The following is a 21,886-nucleotide window of genomic DNA, read 5'->3' as shown; positions in this document are numbered from 1 at the left end:
CAGGGGGTAGCTTGCTAGGTACTGCCGTCAATCACAGAATCCAACACAACAAACAATTTACTCCTGCGCTAGGAAAGGACTCAGTAGACCCAATAGGAATGTTCTGGAATTTTCTGGAATATGCACTGCTTGCTGCTCTCAACAGACCGGGGTGGTCCAAATACACTGGATACAAATGGAGAAACAGAAAAAGGGCGCACCGACCTAGTGCATTATCATTTAAATAATTTATTAAAGAAACAAAAATAGGTATCATACTCACAATGGACATAATAACACAGGCATGTCAAACTGAACAAGATGTATGATCCAAACAACATCTGAGTCCATACGATGGAACCCTGGATGACCAGGTTGGCTCTGAGGAAGAGGTTGTGTCCTCGAAACGCGTTAGCCAGTTGGTCATCCAGGGTTCCATCGTATGGACTCAGATGTTGTTTGGATCATACATCTTGTTCAGTTTGACATGCCTGTGTTATTATGTCCATTGTGAGTATGATACCTATTTTTGTTTCTTTAATAAATTATTTTAAACGATAATGCACTAGGTCTGTCAATCACAGAATGCTTAGTATTTTTTCAATAATACAAGGCACTCTCTGATTGGAGGTTGGTATATCACCACCTCGTCTCTCCACCTCCAACCATCCAAATGAGAGAATGTTGTGCATTCATTAGAAAAATACCAAGGTGTTTTGTGAATAATGGCAGTGCCAAGTGAAGGACCCCCTATGGTCAGAAAGAATGCCACTTGGCACAGGACCTAGAAGATTGCGCCAATCATTGAAAGATTGGAGACATCTACAGTGATTTTTACCTTCCCCAGTGATCCCTGAGGTATGAGGTATGCATACTGACACTGGTCCAAACTCAACCAATGTAACTATACATAAAGATCCTAATGGGCTCAGTTGAATATAACTGTCACTTTTTTTCAAAATAGCCAGGTGTTTTAGCTTTGTAGAATCAGCCTATTGGCAGTATTACCTACAGAACATTTCAAGGAGGATAAGTTTTGATGTGACACAAAGAATCGTGGTCGCAGCATGTAAATACTCCTGTATAGCTGCCTTTGTAGCTTAAGGGGGAGCGCAACCACCTAATTTTACCCTCCTAAATGCAATGTATACTATGCCCAAGAGTCATCCTCAGACATACAAAAATATCAAGCTGAACAGTCTTGTTAAGATATTTAAGAGAACAAAAAGTATATATATATATATATATATATATATATATATATATATATATTATATAAAAAGTCTACACACCCCAGTTAGAATGTCAGGTTTCTGTGATGTAAAACAATGAGACAAAGATAAATCATTTCAGAACTTTTTCTACTTTTAATGTGACCTATAAACTTTGCAACTCAATTGAAAAACAAACTGAAATCCTTTCGGGGGGGGGGGATGTAAACATAAAAAACTAAAATAATGTGGTTGCATAAGTGTGCACATCCTCTTATAACTGGGGATGTAGCTGTGTTCAGAATTAAGCAATCACATTCAAAATCATATTAAATAGGAGTCAGTACACACCTGCCATCAGTTAAAGTGCCTCTAATTAACCCCAAATAAAGTTCAGTTGTTCTAGCAGGTCTTTCCAGACATTTTCTTAGTCACATCCTACAGCAAAAGCCATGGTCTGCAAAGAGCTTCTAAAGCATCAGAGGGATCTCATTGTTAAAAGCTATCAGTCAGGAGAAGGATACAAAAGAATTTCCAAGGCATTAGGTATACCATGGAACACAATGAAGACAGTCATCATCAAGTGGAGAAAATATGGCGCAACAGTGACATTACCAAGAACTGGACGTCCCTCCAAAATGGTTGAAAAGACGAGAAGAAATCTGGTCTGGGAGGCTGCCAAGAGGCCTACAGCAACATTAAAGGAGCTGCAGGAATATCTGGCAAGTACTGGCTGTGTGGTCCATGTGACAACAATCTCCAGCATCCTTCATGTCTGAGCTATGGGGTGGAGTGACAAGATGGAATGCTTTTCTTTTAAAGAAAAACATCCAAGCCCGGCTAAATTTTGCAAAAACACATCTGAAGTCTCCCAAAAGCATGTGGGAAAATGTGTTCTGGTCTGATGAAACCAAGGTTGAACTTCTTGGCCATAATTTCAAAAGATATGTTTGGTGCAAAAACAACACTGCACATCACCAAAAGAACACCATACCCACAGTGAAGCATGGTGGTGGTAGCATCATGCTTTGGGGCTATTTTTTCTTTAGCTGGAACTGGGGCCTTAGTCAAGGTAGAGGGAATTATGAACAGTTCCTAACACCAGCCAATATTGGCACAAAACCTTCAGGCTTCTGCTAGAAAGCTGAACATGAAGAGGAACTTCATCTTTCAGCATGACAGCCACCCAAAGCATACATCCAAATCAACAAAGGGATGGCTTCACCAGAAGAAGATTAACGTTTTGGAATGGCGCAGCCAGAGCCCAGACCTGAATCCAATCGAAAACCTGTGGAGTGATCTGAAGAGGGCTGTGCACAGGAGATGCCCTCGCAATCTGACAGATTTGGAGTGTTTTTGCAAGGAAGAGCGGGCAAATATTCAAGATGTGCCATGCTGATAGACCGATATCCAAAGAGACTAAATGCTGTAATAAAATCAAAAAGTGCTTCAACAAACGATTAGTTTAAGGGTGTGCACACTTATGCAACCATATTATTTTAGTGATTTATTTTTACTTCCCTCCACCTAAAAGATTTTAGTTTGTTGTACAACTGAGGTGTACAGTTTATAGGTTACATTAAAGGTGAAAAAAGTTCTGAAATGATTTATCTTTGTCTCACTTTTTTTACATCACAGAAACCTGACATTTTAACAGGGGTGTGTAGACTTTTTATATCCACTGTATATATATATATATATATATATATATATATATATATCCAAAAAACTCTGCATGTTTTCTTTCTTTGCTGCAAAATTTTATTATGCATCAGGTACATAGGAATAGCTGTTACATAACAAAATCTTGCAGCAAGGAAAGGTGTGCATAGGTGCTGGTGGCTGTTTGCACAACACATGTAGCTCATGGTTGCTGTGTGGGTAAATATATATATATATATATATTTAAATTTTTTCTTAATTAATTTAGTTTATTTATATATATATATATATATATATATATATATATATATAGTGTATATATATATATATATATATATATATATAAATAAAAAATAAAAAGACAAGCCTGCAGAATTATAATAAAGAGATAAATGTTCAGTTTTTTGCATTAGACAAATTGTGACAAATTTCTTTGAAATCACTTTAAAGCAGCCAGTTACATATACAATAAAGTCTAGGTCATGCAGCAAAGCATGCAGTTTTAAAGCCACTATGATAGAAAGACATTCATGCAGAGCATCTGTTTGATCTGCCAGGTCATAAGCCATACTGAGCAGCGCTTACCCATTTCCTCCAATTCCGATGTCATGGATTTGGAGCGTAGTGATATTGCAGGTGGCGTAACGCGCTTTGTTTGCTGGGGCACTAGAAAAAAGAAAAAAAATGATCCTCTTTATCAAGATGTCATATCTGATCATTTTAACCACTGCTGGTGTCAAGAGATTTATCTGTAGAATAAAATTCACTTTTTTGATTTTTCAAATAATGACTTAATCACAATTGAAGAATTTGAAGGAAACCACACAATCCAATAATACCCGTGCAGACTAAGAATTTATTTAACTGCCTCTTTTTCTTTGTGCTTGTTTTTTGGATGCCCCATTTGGAAGGCAACAGAGAGTAGTCCATTAAGTTCGTCCCTCTAGCAGAAAGTGGATGCTGCCTGTTTCTGTGTCTCCACTATGGCAGTAATTGCAATTAATACAAGAATTTGGAAATGCTCCTTCTAGTCACCTCTCTCTATATTAAAAAAATGGATTTAGATACAAAAGGGCAGATATCTAGAGACATCTACATCTGCGTAAATTGACAGCGCTATATAAGTACCTGAAATAAATAAATAAAAATCTAGAAATGCACATAATTTCAAGATCTCTAAAACCCTCCTGTCTATTCCGTCATAGCCATCAATGCTGAAGGCTGGGTCACTCTGACCGGTAGGATGTGCTCACACCAATGGCCAAAAGAATTGTGAAGGAGGCCAGTATAGGTGGGCAAACGTTGGCACAAAAAGGAAGTGCTTTGCCTGTTAGAACAGTCTGCGAGTCAGCCATGGCAGGATGGTATCGAAGGGACTGTACTAGTGTGCCATTTTCTGGCAGCTGCCCTAAATATTTGCTCTGCCGACAGACCACTCTGATATACAGTACACTCACTGACCACTTTATTAGGTCCACCTTGCTAGTACTGGGTTAGACCCCCTTTGGCCTTCAGAACTGCCTCATGGCATAGATTCAACAAGGTGTTGAAAACATTCCTCGGAGATTTTGGTCCATATTGACATGAGTTACTGTTGCCTTTCTCTGACATCAACAAGGCATTTTCATCCACACAACTGCCACTCACTGGATATTTTCTCTTTTTCGGACCATTCTCTGTAAACCCTAGAGATGGTTGTGCGTGAAAATCCCAGTAGATCAGTAGCTTTTTAAATACTCAGAGCAGCCCGCCTGCCACCAACAACCATGCAACGTTCAAAGTAATTTAAATCCCCTTTTGATTTGAACTGTAGTAAGTTGTCTTTACCACACCTAGATGCCTAAATGCATTGAGTTGCTGCCATGTGATTGGCTGATTAGCAATTTACCAAGCGATTGAACAGGTGTACCTAATAAAGTGGCTAGTGAGTGTATGGGCTGTGTCCTAAAATGCATTTGTGGTGGCGCTTTTGTCCTCAGGTTATGCAAATATTCTCCCACAGGGGCGGACTGACCATTTGGAAACTCGTGCACTGCCCGAGGGCCCGGGGTCAGTAGGGGGCCCCATGAGATGCCCCTGGTACCTTTTTTCATAGGCTTTTTGAGTTTGGGCAAGGACACAGGGGCCCCATGATCCCCTATTGCCCGGGGGCCCCATGAGTTGACAGTCCACCCCTGTTCTCCTGTTAGGCTTCATGTACACGAGCAGCTCCTGAACTAAATTTTAGGGGCTTTTGGCATTTTTTTTTCCAAAGCCCCTAAACTCATCTCCATCAAAGCCTATGGGATTTATTTACTAAAGCTGGTTCACTCAGAATCTTGTTCATCTGTGCATGGTAGCCAATCAGCTTCTAACCTCAGCTTGTTCAGTTAGGCTTTAGCAATAAAACCTGGAAACTGATTGGTTTATCTGCAGAAGTGTATGAGATTCTGAGTACACCAGCTTTAGTAAATAAACGCCTATGTGCCCATGTACGCATACTGTAGGCTTTTAGCAGAGTGTAGGACCTGCTGCAGTTAGGTGAGGTTAAACCTCTCTCTCTTTAATGCAAAAGAATCACATTCAGGATAGGAACGTTTTGACAGCCGACTGTAGGAGAACGCAAAATGCGGCAAAAACGCAGCTGCCATGGCAGGGGCGGACTGACAACTCATGGGGCCCCCGGGCAATAGGGGATCATGGGGCCCCTGTGTCCTTGCCCAAACTCAAAAAAGCCTATGAAAAAGGTACAAGGGCATCTCATGGGGCCCCCTACTGACCCTGGGCCCTCGGGCAGTGCCCGAGTTTCCAAATGATCAGTCCAATCCTGTGCCACGATTTTGCCGCGGCCGGCTCATGTATATGAAGCCTTAGAGAGTTTTAAGGGATTGCTGGTTAAACAAATCCACAGAGTGTATCTTCAGTTTTGGCAGCTTTCTTTTACCTCTCATTACCTCCACTCCTAAGCTGGCACCAGAAAGTAGAAGATGCTCCATCGGTATCCAAGACTCTTCAGATCCCTTCCTGGGACCAGCTTATCAATATGCCTGGTTAGTGTCTAATCTATTTGTGTACTTTGTTTAAATGTATTCCTTCACATTATGGGGATAATCTACACAATCTGGAACACTCTGATGGGAGATTTACTAAAACTGGTGCATACAGGACCTGGTGCAGGTGTGCCTAGTAACCAATCAGCTTCTAACTTCAGCTTGTTCAATGAAGCTTTGACAATAAATCCTGGAAGCTGACTGGTTACAAGGCACAGCTTCACTTGATCCTTTGTGCACCAGTTTTAGTAAATCTTCCGCTCTGTGCTCTTTTATGTTGTCATTTGCTACAATATTACCTCTGGATATTTATGGAGATTGAAAAAAATTTGCAGCATTTCCAACTTTATTGATGAGCGCATTCACAAGTAATAATCAATGTTTAGATGGTTAATTTAGTTCTACTTTTAAAAGAGAAGAGCAGGAATGTGAAAAATAAAATTACATACTCGCTGCATGGATCTGATGCTGCAGCGGTCTTCATCGAGAACTGACCAATCAAAGCCCACTGATCACTCAGTTCTCGGGTCCACTCTGAGCACAGAGCAGATTGTCAGTCACTGGTTCTCTGCTCTGCCCCTCCAACACTCATCGGAGCACCAGGCTGTGGAGGGGGCAGGAGCGGCTGGCTCGTGCTCTTAGCGGAGTACTGAGGGGCTGGGCCAGCTGCTGGTCAAGGCATATGGGTGGATTCCAACATTATTGTCGGGATCCCTACAGAGACTTGACTGGATCTGTGACAACAACTGATAGTGGATTTCAGCCCACTGTTTGCTGAATCTAAGAACGAAGTGCACTCCTGTGACCCACAAGGGAAGTATGTCCAGAAGAGCTTCTCCTTTATCTGCAGAGTTAACTGACCCCAATGATTTGGGGTCAGTTAACTCTGACCCCAATCTGCTGGTTAACTCTGATCTGATCTGCTGGTGCGTAAACTGCTGTCCTGCAGGTTGGAAAATCACCGGTGCAGAGTTAGTCAGAGAGTGAAATCATCATATTCTGGTAACAGTGGTGAGATTGGAAAGTGCCGCTGTCACATTAAGGATTAGAATAGACACTTTATTATCATTGTATTTCATTCAACAAAATTTCAAATGGCAGATCTCGGACAACAGCAGCAATTACATGTATATACTGTTTACATACACCAATAAACATACACCAATACACATAGACACATTGAGGGAGATTTACTAAAACTGGAGCACTTTGAATCTAGCCAATCAGCTTCTACCTTCAGCTTGTTCAATTAAGCTTTGACAATAAAACCTGGAAGCTGATTGGTTTCTATGCAGAGCTGCACCAGATCCTGTGTGCACCAGTTTTAGTAAATCCCCCACATTATATCTATAAAGTGTATCTAAGTGATGAATTTAGATGTCATATTGAATGTGATAGGTCTAGGCCAGTGTTTCTCAACCTTTTTTCAGTCAAGGCACTTTTAAAATGATGGACAGTCCGAGGCACCCCATTCTAAAATGTGAAAAACTATTCTAATAATTTTATATAATGCAGCACCAGCCACACATGTAGGCTCATAGAGGTGAGTTATACTTCCAAAGCAAATACACTTTTTCACACTGGTACTGACTAGTATTCCATTGTTTCTCTTCTCCCTCAGTTTCTATCCATCACTAAGCTAATGTGATCCCAGCACTGATGGAAATGGGCAGGGGAGGGTCAAACTAGGATGCTGTGCATGCAGCTGACATCCTTCTTCTCAGCTGATGATGTCCTTGGTTCTCAGGATGCCGGCAGCTAGAAGCTCGCAATGGTGCACAATGAACATCTGTGACTTTGTGTGAGACATTTTTAGACATTTTGCCAAGGCACCCGTGAAGAAACCTCAAGGCACCCCAGGGTGCCTGGGCACCCTGGTTGAGAAAGACTGGTCTAGGCAAGGAAAGGGGTTGACTGTTCTTATGTTCTCAGTGCTGCAACTCAAGAACAGCACCAGCACAATTGTTGCGATCAAAACTAATCCACCTTAAATCTGATCACAAATGAATCCTCACAGTAACAAAAAATCAGTACGTAGATCGTAATAGTAATAAAAGATAGATAAATAGAAGTCTAACATACCTTTTTTTCTCATGGCATCCTCCATTTCAGGGTTTCGGGTCACCATGACAACTTTTACCATTAAGTTGTTTCCTCCTTGCCGGATCATGTTCACTACTTGCCGGTGTCCAACTTTCACCACATTTTGACCATTCACCTAAGTAGAGTAATCATGTCACAGATCACATATTTTGGACACTAAATAATTTTAGTCTCACAAAACACTGTGCCTACTATACATACAATTATTTTAGTTTTATAGTTGGGGCACACTTGTAAGATATATGACTGGAACAGGGGCGGACTGACAACTCATGGGGCCCCCGGGCAATAGGAGATCATGGGGCCCCTATGTCCTAGCCCTAACTCAAAAAAGCCTATGAAAAAGGTACCAGGGGCATCTCAAGGGGCCCCCTACTGACCCCGGGCCCTCAAGCAGTGCCTGAGTTTCCAAATGGTCAGTCCTCCCCTGGACTGGAGTATTCCCTTTTTATCTAACATATGTTCTGGTATCTCTGTTTTTGTACATGCAATGTTTACTTCACTTTTGTAGACATTGGAGGCAACATGATCCTGTTGTATTGATCAGATGTTCTTTTATTATCATTGAAGGTTTTCATCACAACATAACTAGGGTAAAACCCGATGTAAACCTCCCCCAAATCCCATGACAACCACTACAATCCCATTTACTAAATCTTCAGGAAGACTTAGACCAACACCATTTGCAGTGAAAATTGGTTGTAGCAGCCATTTATTAACAAATAACCAATACGAGAACATTCCTTTTAAACAGAAACATAATAATAACCATGAAAATCAATAATCAAGGTTGCCGATCTTTGAAGGCACTAAAGAACCAAACTTGTTTTTGTATCTGCATAACCACTTAAAGGTCCACCAGCTGCAAAACACCAACTCAGAGAAGATCCCAACTCCCCACATTCTCTGCAGATACCTCCATGTCCCACATTCCACCATTAACTGGACTTCTAAAGAGAAGACCCATACCACAGGTGGGTCCCCACTAAGCGATAACACTATTAATTTAGTAGGCCTCCAAAGATCCCAATCTTTGAACACAAATCCTAAATAATCAGGTGGGAGTGTTGGAAGTTTATTCTTCGTCCATTGGATTCCGACTGTTTGGAGTTCTCTTTGATTCCACCTAGACCACACCAAAGCCCCTCCTTGAAACCCACTAATCCTGGTATGTATCCTCATTTCGCCTCATAAGCTGTTAACCCTATATCTGCCTATTTCCCTATTTACCTAGTCATGTAGGCCCTTTGCTTATATATAAACACTACTGAAAAAAAATTAAAGGAACTCTTTGAAAACACATCAGATCTCAATGTGGAAAAATATCATGCTGGATATCTATACGGATATGGACTGGGTAATGTGTTAGGAACGTAAGGATGCTCCATTGTTTGATGGAAATAAAAATGATCAACCTACAGAGGACTGAATTCATAGACAGCTCGAAAATCAAAGTGAAAAAAAGATGCAGCAGGCTAGTCCATTTTGCTGAAATTTCATTGCAGCAACTCAAAATGGTCCTTAGTAGTTTGTATGGCCCAACGTGCTTGTAAGCATGCCTGACAAAGTCGAGGCAAGCTCCTAATGAGACAACAGATGGTGTCCTTGGGTATTTCCTCCTAGATCTGGACCAGGGCATCACTGAGCTCCTGGACAGTCTGAAGTGCAACCTGGTAGCGTCGGATGGACCGAAACATGATATACCTGAGGTGTCCTATTGGATTTAGGTTAGGTGAGTGTGGGGGCCATTCAATGGTATCAATTCCTTCATCCTCCAGAAACTGCCTGCATACTCTCACCACATGAGGCCGGGCATTGTCGTGCACCAGGAGGAACCCAAGACCCACTGCACCAGCCTCTGACAATGGGTCCAAGTCTTTGAATCCCTCCATGGATATGCCTCCCCAGGCCATCACTGACCCACCACCAAAACAGTCATGCTGAACGATGTTACAGGCAGCATAACGTTCTCCATGGCTTCTCCAGACCCTTTCATGTCTGTCACGTGCTCAGGGAGAACCTGCTCTCATCTGTGAAAAGCACAGGGCACCAGTGGTGGACCTGCCAATTCTGGTGTTCAATGACAAATGCCACTCCAGCTTTATGGTGCTGGGCAGTGAACACAGGGCCCACTAGGCCACCCTCATGAAGTCTGTTTCTGATTGTTTGGTCAGAGACATTCACACCAGTGGCCTGCTGGAGGTAATTTTGTAGGTCTCTGGCAGTGTTCATCCTGTTCCTCCTTGCACAAAGGAGCAGATACTGGTCCTGCTGCTGGGTTGAAGACCTTGTACAGCCCTGTCCACCTCTCCTAGAAAAACTGCCTGTCTCCTGGAATCACCTCCATTCTCTTGAGACTGTGCTGGGAGACACAGCAAACCTTCTGGCAATGGTACGTATTGCTCTGCCATCTTGGAGAAGTTGGACTGCCTGTGCAACCTCTGTAGGGTCCAGGTATGGCCTCATGCTACCAGTAGTGACACTGACCCTAGCCAAATGCAAAACTAGTGAAAAACAGTCAAAAAAGATGAGTAGGGAAAAAAATATATCAGTGGCCGCCACCTGTAAAACCATTCCTGTTTTGGGGGTTGTCTCATTGTTGCCCATCTGGTGCACCTGTAGTTAATTTCATTAACACCAAAGCAGCTAAAACTGATTAACAACCTCCTCTGCTACTTAACTGACAAGATCAATATCCCAGGAGTTTCATTGACTTGATGCTATACTCTGATTAAAAAGCGTTCCTGTAATTTTTTCAGCTATGTATATATATATATATATATATATATATATATATATATATACATATATATATATATGTCTATATATAAAAATTTTTATTCGTTTGCTTCAGACCTATCTTTATTGATGTTATAATATGTCTATATCTACTGAAGTTTCCCTAAAAGAATAAAGATATTTGTGAGACAAAAAAAGATTGAGTAGCAAATATGTTTCAAAAGGTAAACCTACATTTTACAGTGGCTATAGAGAAGCAATGGTTACCTAATACCCAGAAAAGACAATAAAGTTCTGGTTTGACTATGTAATGTTTATTGTATTGTTTCATTTTCCAGACAAAAGGAAAGTGATTTTAATGGGTATATGGGTACCTCAATTAAAAAGTCTCCCATCCGCAGCCCTGCTCGCCAGGCCACTCCTCCTTCATCCACACTTTCCAGGTACTGGAGCGCTGGGAAGGCTGGAGTTGGAGTGAATTCTTCAATTGGGGTTTGTGCTGCAATGAAACATGATAACCATATTACTATAAATTATTCTTTAGTTGCATGACATCAGTTTCTATGCTTTCCAGGCTGTGACCTTAAATGACCTTTTGAAAAATCAGGATTTTGATATCAATTCAGCTGTTCTTTTTGTTTCAGTAAAAGAGTAAAAAAAAAAAACTTTGTTCAAATATTGCCAAGGTCGGAATATTGGGTCATTTGTATTATTTTTTATTTTATTTTACTTTTGCGGCACGATACACTTCTTATGTCCCATGGCAGTCCCCATTGGTCAGAAAGTCATAAGTTTCCAGAATTAAAATATAAAACGTGTAAGCTGCACCTCCTGCCCCATACTGTAACTGACTGCAGCTTTCCATACACTGCCAGTAGACAGAACATAAAAGATCTATCGGATTCCTCCATCCACACAAACTGCATGGAGGAATCCCTACCTCCACCAGGACATTGTAATCTGACACAGCAGCGGCCATTGAGTAATAAAAAATTTCAAACATGTTCCCTTGACAAAAGTTGATCAAATGATCGATTCCTTTCAAGCGTGAACAACCACATACTGATCAAAATTCCGCTGATGCCTGCTTAAACTCCTTGGCGGTCTGATTCTTTCCGATTTTTTGTGCTGAAAGCGGTACCATTTTTTTGCATGGAAATATGTAGTTTTTTATTGTAGGCTGTAATATTTAGGAATAACTCACTGAAATCTGTACGAATCTAGTAAACATCCCAGGTATGATAAAACTTGAAACATGAAATCATAAATTATAATTTAATAAATAATCATAAAAAATAATAATATAATAATAATAAATTTAATTCAATAATATAATCAAACCAAAAACACTGAAATTTGAAATACAGAGGCGAATTCACACATCACTGAGCAAAGTCTCAAAATCGTTTTCAGTGTCTGATGACGAATTTCCCCCACGAATCATTATCACTCAATTCTGCAAGTGGTTCTGATTTACTATCGCTGTTCTCTAGCCGGTCTAAAACCGCTTTTGACATAAAGGGACGCTTTTTGGACGCCATGGACTTTTCTAAGTTTCCAGGCAGAAAGAACAGTAAAAATGCAGGCAGGGTGCAGGACAAAGCACTCGGGACAAAATATATGTGAAATGGTTTGAAACAGCAATGACAGCAAAAATGACATTTTTTAAAAATTTCAAATTTCCCGCCGGTTCCGGCGCCTGTACGTCCCAACGTCACAGGGACCGGAACACGGAAGCCGGATGCTGGCATCGGCCAGAGGAGATGGCCGGGGACGCTGCAGGGGACACATCATGGGAGCGAAGGACAAGGTAAGCGCTGCAGGGACCCCCTGAGCAACGCCGCATGGTAAGCCCGAGTGTAGCTCGGGGTTACCACTCTTGGTATTGAAATTTTACCCCGAGCTACACTCAGGAAAACCGATAAGGAGGTTAAATGATTTTGATCGGTGTATGGCCAGCTTTACAGTTAAAGGCAGCACAGTGGCTCGGTGGTTAGCACTTCCGCCTGGCAGTACTAGAGTTGTTGGTTGAAATCCCGGCCACAGCACCACCTGCCTGGAGTTTTCATGTTCTCCCTGTGCCTGCGTGGGTTTCCTCTGGGTATTCCAGGTGCGTTTCCTCCCACAATCCAAAAAAAACATGCTGGTAGGTTAAATGGATTCTGTGTAAATTGGCCCTAGTATGTGTATACAAAAGCAGACAAGGGCGCACTCTCATCATGCATTACCGTGGTACACCACGTATTTATTGTGTAAAAAAATAGATATATACTCTGAGGAAGGGGGTTCGTCTCCTGAAACACGTCAACTTATCCCTATTAAGGGCACAGTATTGTATTGACTGCTATTGCGGACCACTTATCCTGCTTTTATTTCCTTTTTGTTTGTGAGTATATATCTATTTTTTTACACAATAAATACGTGGTGTACCATGGTAATGCACGATGAGCGTGCGCCCTTGTCTGCTTTTGTCTACCTGTGTCCAGATTTCCCGATCTTTGAAGGGCAGCACCTCTTCGTTTGGCATTCCGAATATCCTTTGGTCTGCATGAGGACTCGAGCGCTGGTTTCATTTTGTTTGTCCTAGTATGTGTATGTATGATGTGAGTTAGGGACCTTAGATTGTACACCCCTTGAGGGTTAGGGACTGATGTGCATGTAAAATATATATGTAAAGCACTGCGTAAATTGATGGTGCTATACAGGGGTGGACTGACAACTCATGGGGCCCCTGGGCAATAGGGGATCATGAAGCCCCTGTGTCCTTACCCAAACTCAAAAAAGCCTATGAAAAAGGTACCAGGGGCATCTCATGGGGCCCCCTACTGACCCTACTGGCAGTGCCCGAGTTTCCAAATGGTCAGTCCACCCCTGGCGCTATATAATTACCTGAAATAAATAAAGGAGATGATAACTTTAAATGGATGATATTTTGTTTGTTTTTTTTTTTCCTTTAGAAATTTCTATACCAGTTTACCCTTTTTATTGCAGGTACTTATATAGCGCCATCAATTTACGCAGTGCTTTACATGTATATATATATAGCACATTCACATCAGTCCCTAACCCTCAAGGGGCGTACAATCAAAGGACCCTAACTTATATTCATACATACACATACTAGGGCCAATTTAGACAGATCTGGACCAGGGCATCACTGAGCTCCTGGACAGTCTGAGATGCAACCTGTCGGCGTTGGATGGACCAAAACATGACATCCCAGAGATGTTCTATTGGATTTAGGTCAGGTGAGCGTGGGGGCCATTCAATGGTATCAATTCCTTCATCCTCCAGGAACTGCCTGCACACTCTTGCCCGAGCATTGTCGTGCACCAGGAGGAACCCAGGACCCACTGCACCAGCGTACGGTCTGACAATAGGTCCAAGGATTCCATCCCAATACCTAATGACAGTCAGGGTGCCATTGTCTAGCCTGTAGAAGTCTGTGCATGCCTCCATGGACATGCCTCCCCAGACCATCACTGACCCTCCACCAAAATGGGTCAATTTAGACAGGATCCAATTAACCTACCAGCATGTCTTTGTGTATGGGAGGAAACCAGAGCACCCGGAGGACACCCATGCAGGCAGAGGGAGAACATGCAAATTCCAGGCAGGTGGTGCTGTGATTTGGATTCAAACTAACGGCCCTAGAACTGCCAGGTGGCAGTGCTAACCTATTAGCCACTGTGCTGTTTTTAGTTCATCTTTGTTTGTATCTCAGTGTTGCTGATCTCCTTCAGCCCTTTCATGGCCACTTCCAGTCTATAGACATGCACTCCAGCAATAGTTGCATGTCATTGCTCAAAGTGGGATTCCTGATGGTGATAAAGGTGGTACATTCCTGCTCCGTGAATGCCAGTACGACCACTTGTAGTCTCCATCGGAAGCCTTTATGACAGGGTGACAATGCAGGAGCACAATTGGAAGACAGGAACAGAGCATTGTCACCCTATTAAAAAGTTCCTGAACAAGGAGTCTTCCTAGGGGCATCACCAGTTATTATTTTAAGGAAAGCAGCCAATTTTAAGAGGTTGAAGATATGTTCATGCTAAATATTATATGACATTTTAGTGACTGGGTTTACAATTTAAAGTGTAAGTTCATCTGTTCACAAAAATATGAAAAGGTGAACGAATACCCTATACCCTCCCTGGTCCCTGCTGTACTTTCCTCTGTGGGTTAATAGCTGTGACTGTCCATGCAGCTGGTGCGGCGGTCCTGGGATTTGGAAGCCCTGCTCTTCTTTCCTTAACCCCTTGGCGCCGGCACCTCCCGGCCCTTTAAGGGTTTCAGAAGCTGGGAGGCAGGGCGGGATTTAGGGTCATGTGACCGCCATGACACACCGTCACGGCGGTCACATGATTGGGAAAGGTCCCGATCGAAAGAGGAGATCGGGACCTTTCCGTGAGTACCAGACATGTGTGCTGGGATCGCACAGGGTGCACGCTCTCAGCACATATTTTTTTTTAATAAAACGCAAATGTGCGGCCGCTTGGCATCTAGGCCCAGACGCCGGGAGGCCGCATGTTTGCGTTCGGCCAGCGCCAAGAGGTTAAAGTGGTTGTAAACCCTCACATATACTTAGTGAAGTGACTGGCCTCAGGTGATACACAGAGGTGAAACAAATCCTACTACCTGAGTTGTACTTATTTATCTATAGCCTTCCTTCCCCTTCATCCATTCAAAGTGCAGAATTTACACAAGATATCTCAGCTCTGAAAAGCAGGGGGCAGAGAGCTGAAGTTATATCAAGAGAGCTCTGAGATCTGATTGGAGGGAAGGGACAAACCCTCCTTCACAGAGCACACAGGAACAAAGCTGAGGCTGTCAATCTACATTTTTCTCTTGGTGTCAGGAAGTGGTTCATACTTAGAGCAGAGGAACAAGGCAGCAGACAGAAATGGCCCTTAGTGCTCTGGATAGAGATAAGCACACATTATAGAGGGATATTCTTTGTTCATATTTCACGTTCAAGGCTTCCTGGATGGATCAGAGCAATTTAGATTGGGGAGGGTGTTACCTTAACTTTTATATTTCTAGTTATAAATTGAACTTACACTTTAAAATGACACTTTTGGTATAGTAAGCTGTAAAAATAGCCATGGCCATAAAAGGACAGTATATACCCACATGGAAGAAAAATATATTTTAAATATATTTTAAAAATATTCTTCCAAAATATATTGACCTATATTTGAAGTGCAATTTTGGCCATATTCAATATATTTCAAAATATATTTCAATAAATATATATATATATACTGTATGTTGAAATGCATTTTTATTACAAAATATATGAAAAATATTTTTAAAAATACATTTTCAAATATACTGTATGTCTTTAAAAATACATTTAATCTACATTTTTGGAATGCATTTACAAATATATGTAAAAATATATGTTAAAATGACTTTTATATGTTTAAAAAAATCTGAATAATATATTATTTTTTAAATATTTTAAAAAATATTTTTCATATATTTTGTATTATATAAAAAATGCATTTCAGCAACATTCAGTATATATATATATATATACGTGTATGTATGTATTGAAATATATTTTTAAATATATTGAATACGGCCAAAATTATAGCATTTCAAATATATGTCAATATGTCTGGGAAGAATATTTTTATAATATATTTCAAATATATTTTTATTTCATGTGGGTATATATATATATATATATATATATACATACAGGGGAAACTCGAAAAATTAAAATACAGTGCAAAAGTTCATTTATTTCAGTAATGCAACTTAAAAGGTGAAACTAATATATGAGGTAGACTCATTACATGCAAAGCAAGATAGTTCAAGCCGGGATTTGTCATCATTGTGATGATTATGGCTTACAGCTCATGAAAACCCCAAATCCACAATCTCAGAAAATTAGAATATTGTGAAAAGGTGCAATATTCTCGGCTCAAAGTGTCCAACTCTAATCAGCTAATTAAGCCATAAGACCTGCAAAGGGTTCCTGAGCCTTTAAATGGTCTCTCAGTCTGGTTCAGTAGGAATCACAATCATGGGAAAGACTGCTGACCTGACACCATCATTGACACCCTCCATAAGGAGGGAAAGCCTCAAAAGGTAATTTCAAAAGAAGTTGGATGTTCCCAAAGTGCTGTATCAAAGCACATTAATAGAAAGTTATGTAGAAGGGAAAAGTGTGGAAGAAAAAGGTGCACAAGCAGCAGGGATGACTGCAGCCTGGAGAGGATTGTCATGAAAAGGCCATTCAAAAGTGTTGGGGACTTTCACAAGGAGTGGACTGAGGCTGGAGTCAGTGCATCAAGAACCACCACACACAGACAGATCCTGGACATGGGCTTCAAATGTCGTATTCCTCTTGTCAAGCAACTCCTGAACAACAAACAACGTCAGACGCATCTTACCTGAGCTAAAGAAAAACAGACCTGGTCTGTTGCTCAGTGGTCCAAAGTCCTCTTTTCTGATGAGAGCAACTTTTGCATGTCATTTGGAAACCAAGGACCCCGAGTATGGAGGAAGAATGGAGAGGCACAAGCTCCCCAAGTATGGAGGAAGAATGGAGAGGCCCAAGGACACAGAGTATGGAGGAAGAATGGAGAGGCACACACTGCAAGATGCTTGAAGTCCAGTGGAAAGTTTCCACAGTCTGTGTTGATTTGGGGAGCCATGTCATCTGCTGATGTTGGTCCACTGTGCTTCATTAAGTCCAGGGTCAATGCAGCCGTCTACCAGGAGATTTTGGAGCACTTCCTGCTTCCTTCCTCAGACAAGCTTTATAGGGATGCTGACTTAATTTTCCAGCCGGACTTGGCACCGCCCACACTGCCAAAAGCACCAAAACGTGGTTCAATGACCATTGGATTACTGTGCTTGATTGGCCAGCAAACTCGCCTGACCTGAACCCCAAAGAGAATCTATGGGGCATTGCCAAGTGAAAGATGAGAGACATGAGACCTAACAATGCAGAAGAGCTGAAGGCCGCTATTGAAGCATCCTGGTCTTCCATAACACCTCAGCAGTGCCACAGGCTGATAGCTTCCATGCCACGCCGCATTGAGGCAGTAATTGCTGCAAAAGGGGCCCAAACCAAGTACTGAGTACATATGCATGCTTATACTTTTCAGAGGTCCGATAGTGTTCTAAGTGCAATCCTTGTTTTATTGATTGCATGTAATATTCGCATTTTCTGAGATTGTGGATTTGGGGTTTTCATGAGCTGTAAGCCATAATCATCACAATGATGACAAATCACAGCTTGAACTATCTTGCTTTGCATGTAATGAGTCTATCTCATATATTAGTTTCACCTTTTAAGTTGCATTACTGAAATAAATGAACTTTTGCACGATATTCTAGTTTTTTGAGTTTCCCCTGTATGTATGTATGTATATATATATATATATATATATATATATATATATATATATATACCCACATGAAAGAAAAATATATTTAAATATATTCTAAAAATATTCTTCCCAGACATATTGACATATATTTGAAATGCTATAATTTTGGCCGTATTCAATATATTTAAAAATATATTTCAATACATATATGTAACTTTCCTTGCTGCCAGTGCTGATCCTTAGAAATCTTTTCTGCAAATCTGCTGAGAAGCCAATATTTTAGGGATTGTTGATCTCCTGGATCTTCCACAGCTCTCACTGGTTGTTCATGCTCATCTCCATGTCACAACTGTGTTCTGTAATGGGTGGGGGTCAAAGAGGGGATCCTATGAGAGCTGTAAGGCACCCAGGGAATCAACACCCTCAAGTGTCAGACCTAAGCTGTTGAACGTTTTCTAAGGAGAGAGAGCAGCACCAGTGACAAACTATGATTTAACACTCTCCATTTGCTGCCTTATTATTAAAAGCCTACAATAGTGACAGGGTTACTTTAAGAAAAATAAAATGAACATCACATCATATAGGTATTACCTCCAAGTACAATTTCACCAAGCCAATCTCACTTAGCAAGCAGAAGGGTTCAACTGCACTCAAAATTTTAAGTTGTGGCATATTCTCCACCTCCTCAATTTCAGTTAAGTCTTCAGCAATCAACAAAGAGATGCCCTATTGGACAGTGGCATGGAGTAACCATGTCCAAGCTCCATCGTCACAGTAAGGTCCTACTGCTTGCTCTATGCAGTCAGTTTGGGGGATCCAACTCCACACAGAAGGCAATTAATGGGTAATTGAAATGATATACAGACACCATTGGGCACCTGTTCAGAATAAAATTCATAATTCATTGCAATCTGAAAATAACTTGTTGGCATGATCTAAACATCATCATTTTAGGTAATACAGCCACAACAAATTCTACTTATTGCAAAAGACAATTTTAGTCCAAAGCTCTTATTGATATTGGATGGTTTGCTTTTTTTTTCATATTACACCATTACTTGGACACTTTACAAATCTGGCAAATTTTGGCAAAAGTCAGCAACTGAGATAGTTTAATCTTAGTTTTTTTTTTAAGACTATAGATCGTCTTTTAACCCTTTGAGAACCAAGGGACGTATTTGTCCCATGTTTTTAATTGCGTGTATCATCTGATTAAGAACTTAAAACTCTTTTTTTTTTGGTTTGAGTCAAAATATTAGTTCTTATCAACAAACAACAAATGGATGTAGCTTTTTGCCAATTATTTCATGAAATGGCTTAGTTACAGCAACTGAAGTGTACGAACTTTAAAAACAAAAAAATTGATTCTTTTGGCGTTCCAAAATCATACGGTCCTCAAGGGGTTAAGATCTGGAATTAGTCAGGTAAATCAAACTATGTAATGAGGCAAGTTCTATTTCATTTTTGACAAGCACTAGATTTTGGTAGACATTTTAGAAGGCAAGTGCTTTTACTATTTATTTGCATCCCAAGAAAAGCACATAGATCTGCAGGGTTAAAGTATACATGTCAGGAAAAAAATATGGAAGCTTCCATTGTTGACCTTCATCTGAAAATATAAATTGCCTAGCTATTATGCTGACAAACCGATTCACTTATCTGGAAAGAATGCAGATCAGGAAAGTGCAAACAAAAGTCAGAACTTATAATTTGGATACTTATTTCAGATCAGTGGTCCAATTTACTGAATCAAAAGGGTCAATCTAACAGCCAGGTGGAAGTGAACTTAGCAGTAAAAGCCTCCATGTTTTGTTAAGATGCATTTGAAGGATATAAAATGATAAAAAGCTAAATATTTTGTATTTCTACAAAAAAATTATTGGACTGTGTGTGTTAAAGCTCTGAATTAGTAGGAAGATGAGTAAATTGTAGAAGTCTACTTTCTGAGTCTTTTGCATTAAATATTGTTTTATATTTACTACCAATAACTTTCTTTTTTTTTTTATAGAAAATCTAAAATTTCTGAATGATATCATACCAATGACTAAGGTCAAATTGGACACAAAAGGTCAAAAGTGGAAGAGCATTTATAATTATTTATTCATTAAAATTTAATGTTAAAACATTTTGGTTATAATGAATAAACTTTAATGTTAAAACATTTTGGTTAAAATAAAAACTTCATTCAACTTTAATGTAACCTGAAAAACTTTAGAAGTATGGGTCTCGAAATGTTGAGAACTGTTTGGTTTTGGATAGGAAATAGACTAGATTAGAACACTTGTCAAGTTTTTATTGCTGCCTGTTTGCCTATCAACCTCCCTGGCGGTATGATTATTTCCGATTTTTGGTGCTGAAAGCGGTACCATTATTTTGCATGGAAATTTGGCATTTTATATTGTAGGCTGTAATTCTTAGGAATAACTCACTGAAATCTGTCCGAACAAGAGTCTAGTAAACATCCCGGGTATGATAAAACTTGAAACACGAGATCATAAATTATAATTTAATAAATAATCATAAAAAATAATAATATAATAATAATACATTTAATTAAATAATATAATCAAACCAAAAACACTGAAATTTGAAATATAGCGCCAAGTTCGCACATCACTGAGCAAAGTCGCAAAATCGTTTTCAGTGGCTGATGACGAATTTCCCCACAAATCATTATCACTCAATTCTGCAAGTGGTTCTGATTTACTATCGCTGTTCTCTAGTTGGTCTAAAACCGCTTTTGACCTAAAGGGACGCTTTTTGGACGCCATGGACGTTTCTCAGTTTCCAGGCAGAAAGAACAGTCAAATTGCAGGCAGGGCACAGGACAAAGCACTCGGGACAAAATGTATGTGAAATGGATTGATACAGTAATGTTTTACTATGTGATTTTAGTGAATTTTGTGAATGTCATTTTTTGTCATTTTTAAATTTCCCGCCGTTTCATCCCCCGTATGTCCCGACGTCGCAGGGAATGGAACCCAGAAGACAGATGCCGGCATCCGCCGGATTACATTGCCGGGGACACTGCAGGGGGGACATCGCGGGAGCGCAGGACAAGGTATGTGACCGAGGGATCGCGGAGCAGCGCCGCATGGTAATCCCGAGTGTAGCTCGGGGTTACCGCTTGTGGTACTGAAACTTTACCCGGAGCTACACTCGGGAATACCGCCAGGGAGGATAAGGAGATTCACCCTTTCTTTTTGTCCTAGTGATCATCTTCCCTCTCAGTTTGCTTTGGTGGTCATTATCACTGAGAGTGACAGTAAAAGAAAATCCCAGAACAGGAATTGAGAGGAAATCTTCCAATGGTGACACCTGTTCTGGTGACCCTGGTGGCAACCAAGGATTTCCCTCATTTCCTGTTGTGGCTATAGGACAGCATGTGAAGAGAAATCTACCCCGTGGAGCATAAATGGTTAACAAAATCTGACAAGGGTTATAACCATCCCTTACTCTATCCAAAATGAAACAAAAATTGGCCTTGAACAATGAAAATAGTACTACTTGAATGCCCCTCAAACCTAAATCACTCAGATCAGCATATGAATAGACTGGTGCAAGACAGACAGGATCAACTTGTCACGCTCTAGCACAGCCTTTCTCAACCAGGGTGCCCAGGCACCATGGGGTGCCTTGAGGTTTCTTTGGGGGTGCCTTGTCAAAATGTCTAAAAATTGCACAAAATTTGTATACAAGTCAGTGGGTGGAACAAGCCTGCCTGCTAGTTACACAAAGCCATAAGTTTTCATTGTGCACCATTACGACCTTCTAGCCGCCAGCATCCTGACAACCAATGATGTCATCAGTTGAT

The 21,886-nt window shown here is 40.6% G+C and overlaps 1 protein-coding gene across 1 annotated transcript in view; it reads right to left on the bottom strand.

Annotated features, from left to right (window-relative positions):
- The window catches only part of SHANK1 (SH3 and multiple ankyrin repeat domains 1), a 724,545-nt gene that overhangs the window by 48,643 nt on the left and 654,016 nt on the right, over positions 1-21,886 (bottom strand). The window contains exons 16-18 of the mRNA XM_089655187.1: positions 11,098-11,222; positions 7,964-8,099; positions 3,438-3,518 (exon numbers count right to left, since the gene is read on the bottom strand). Coding sequence (XP_089511313.1) covers positions 3,438-3,518; positions 7,964-8,099; positions 11,098-11,222 — 342 coding nt within the window. The remainder of the gene's footprint in view (positions 1-3,437; positions 3,519-7,963; positions 8,100-11,097; positions 11,223-21,886) is intronic.

Source organism: Staurois parvus, unplaced genomic scaffold (assembly GCF_062004578.1).
Source record: "Staurois parvus isolate SC_StPar_1 unplaced genomic scaffold, SC_StPar_1.0 ptg000827l, whole genome shotgun sequence".
Taxonomy (NCBI): Eukaryota; Metazoa; Chordata; class Amphibia; order Anura; family Ranidae; genus Staurois; species Staurois parvus.
Note: the sequence above shows the minus strand (reverse complement) of the source record. Positions and strands in the feature narration are given on the sequence as shown.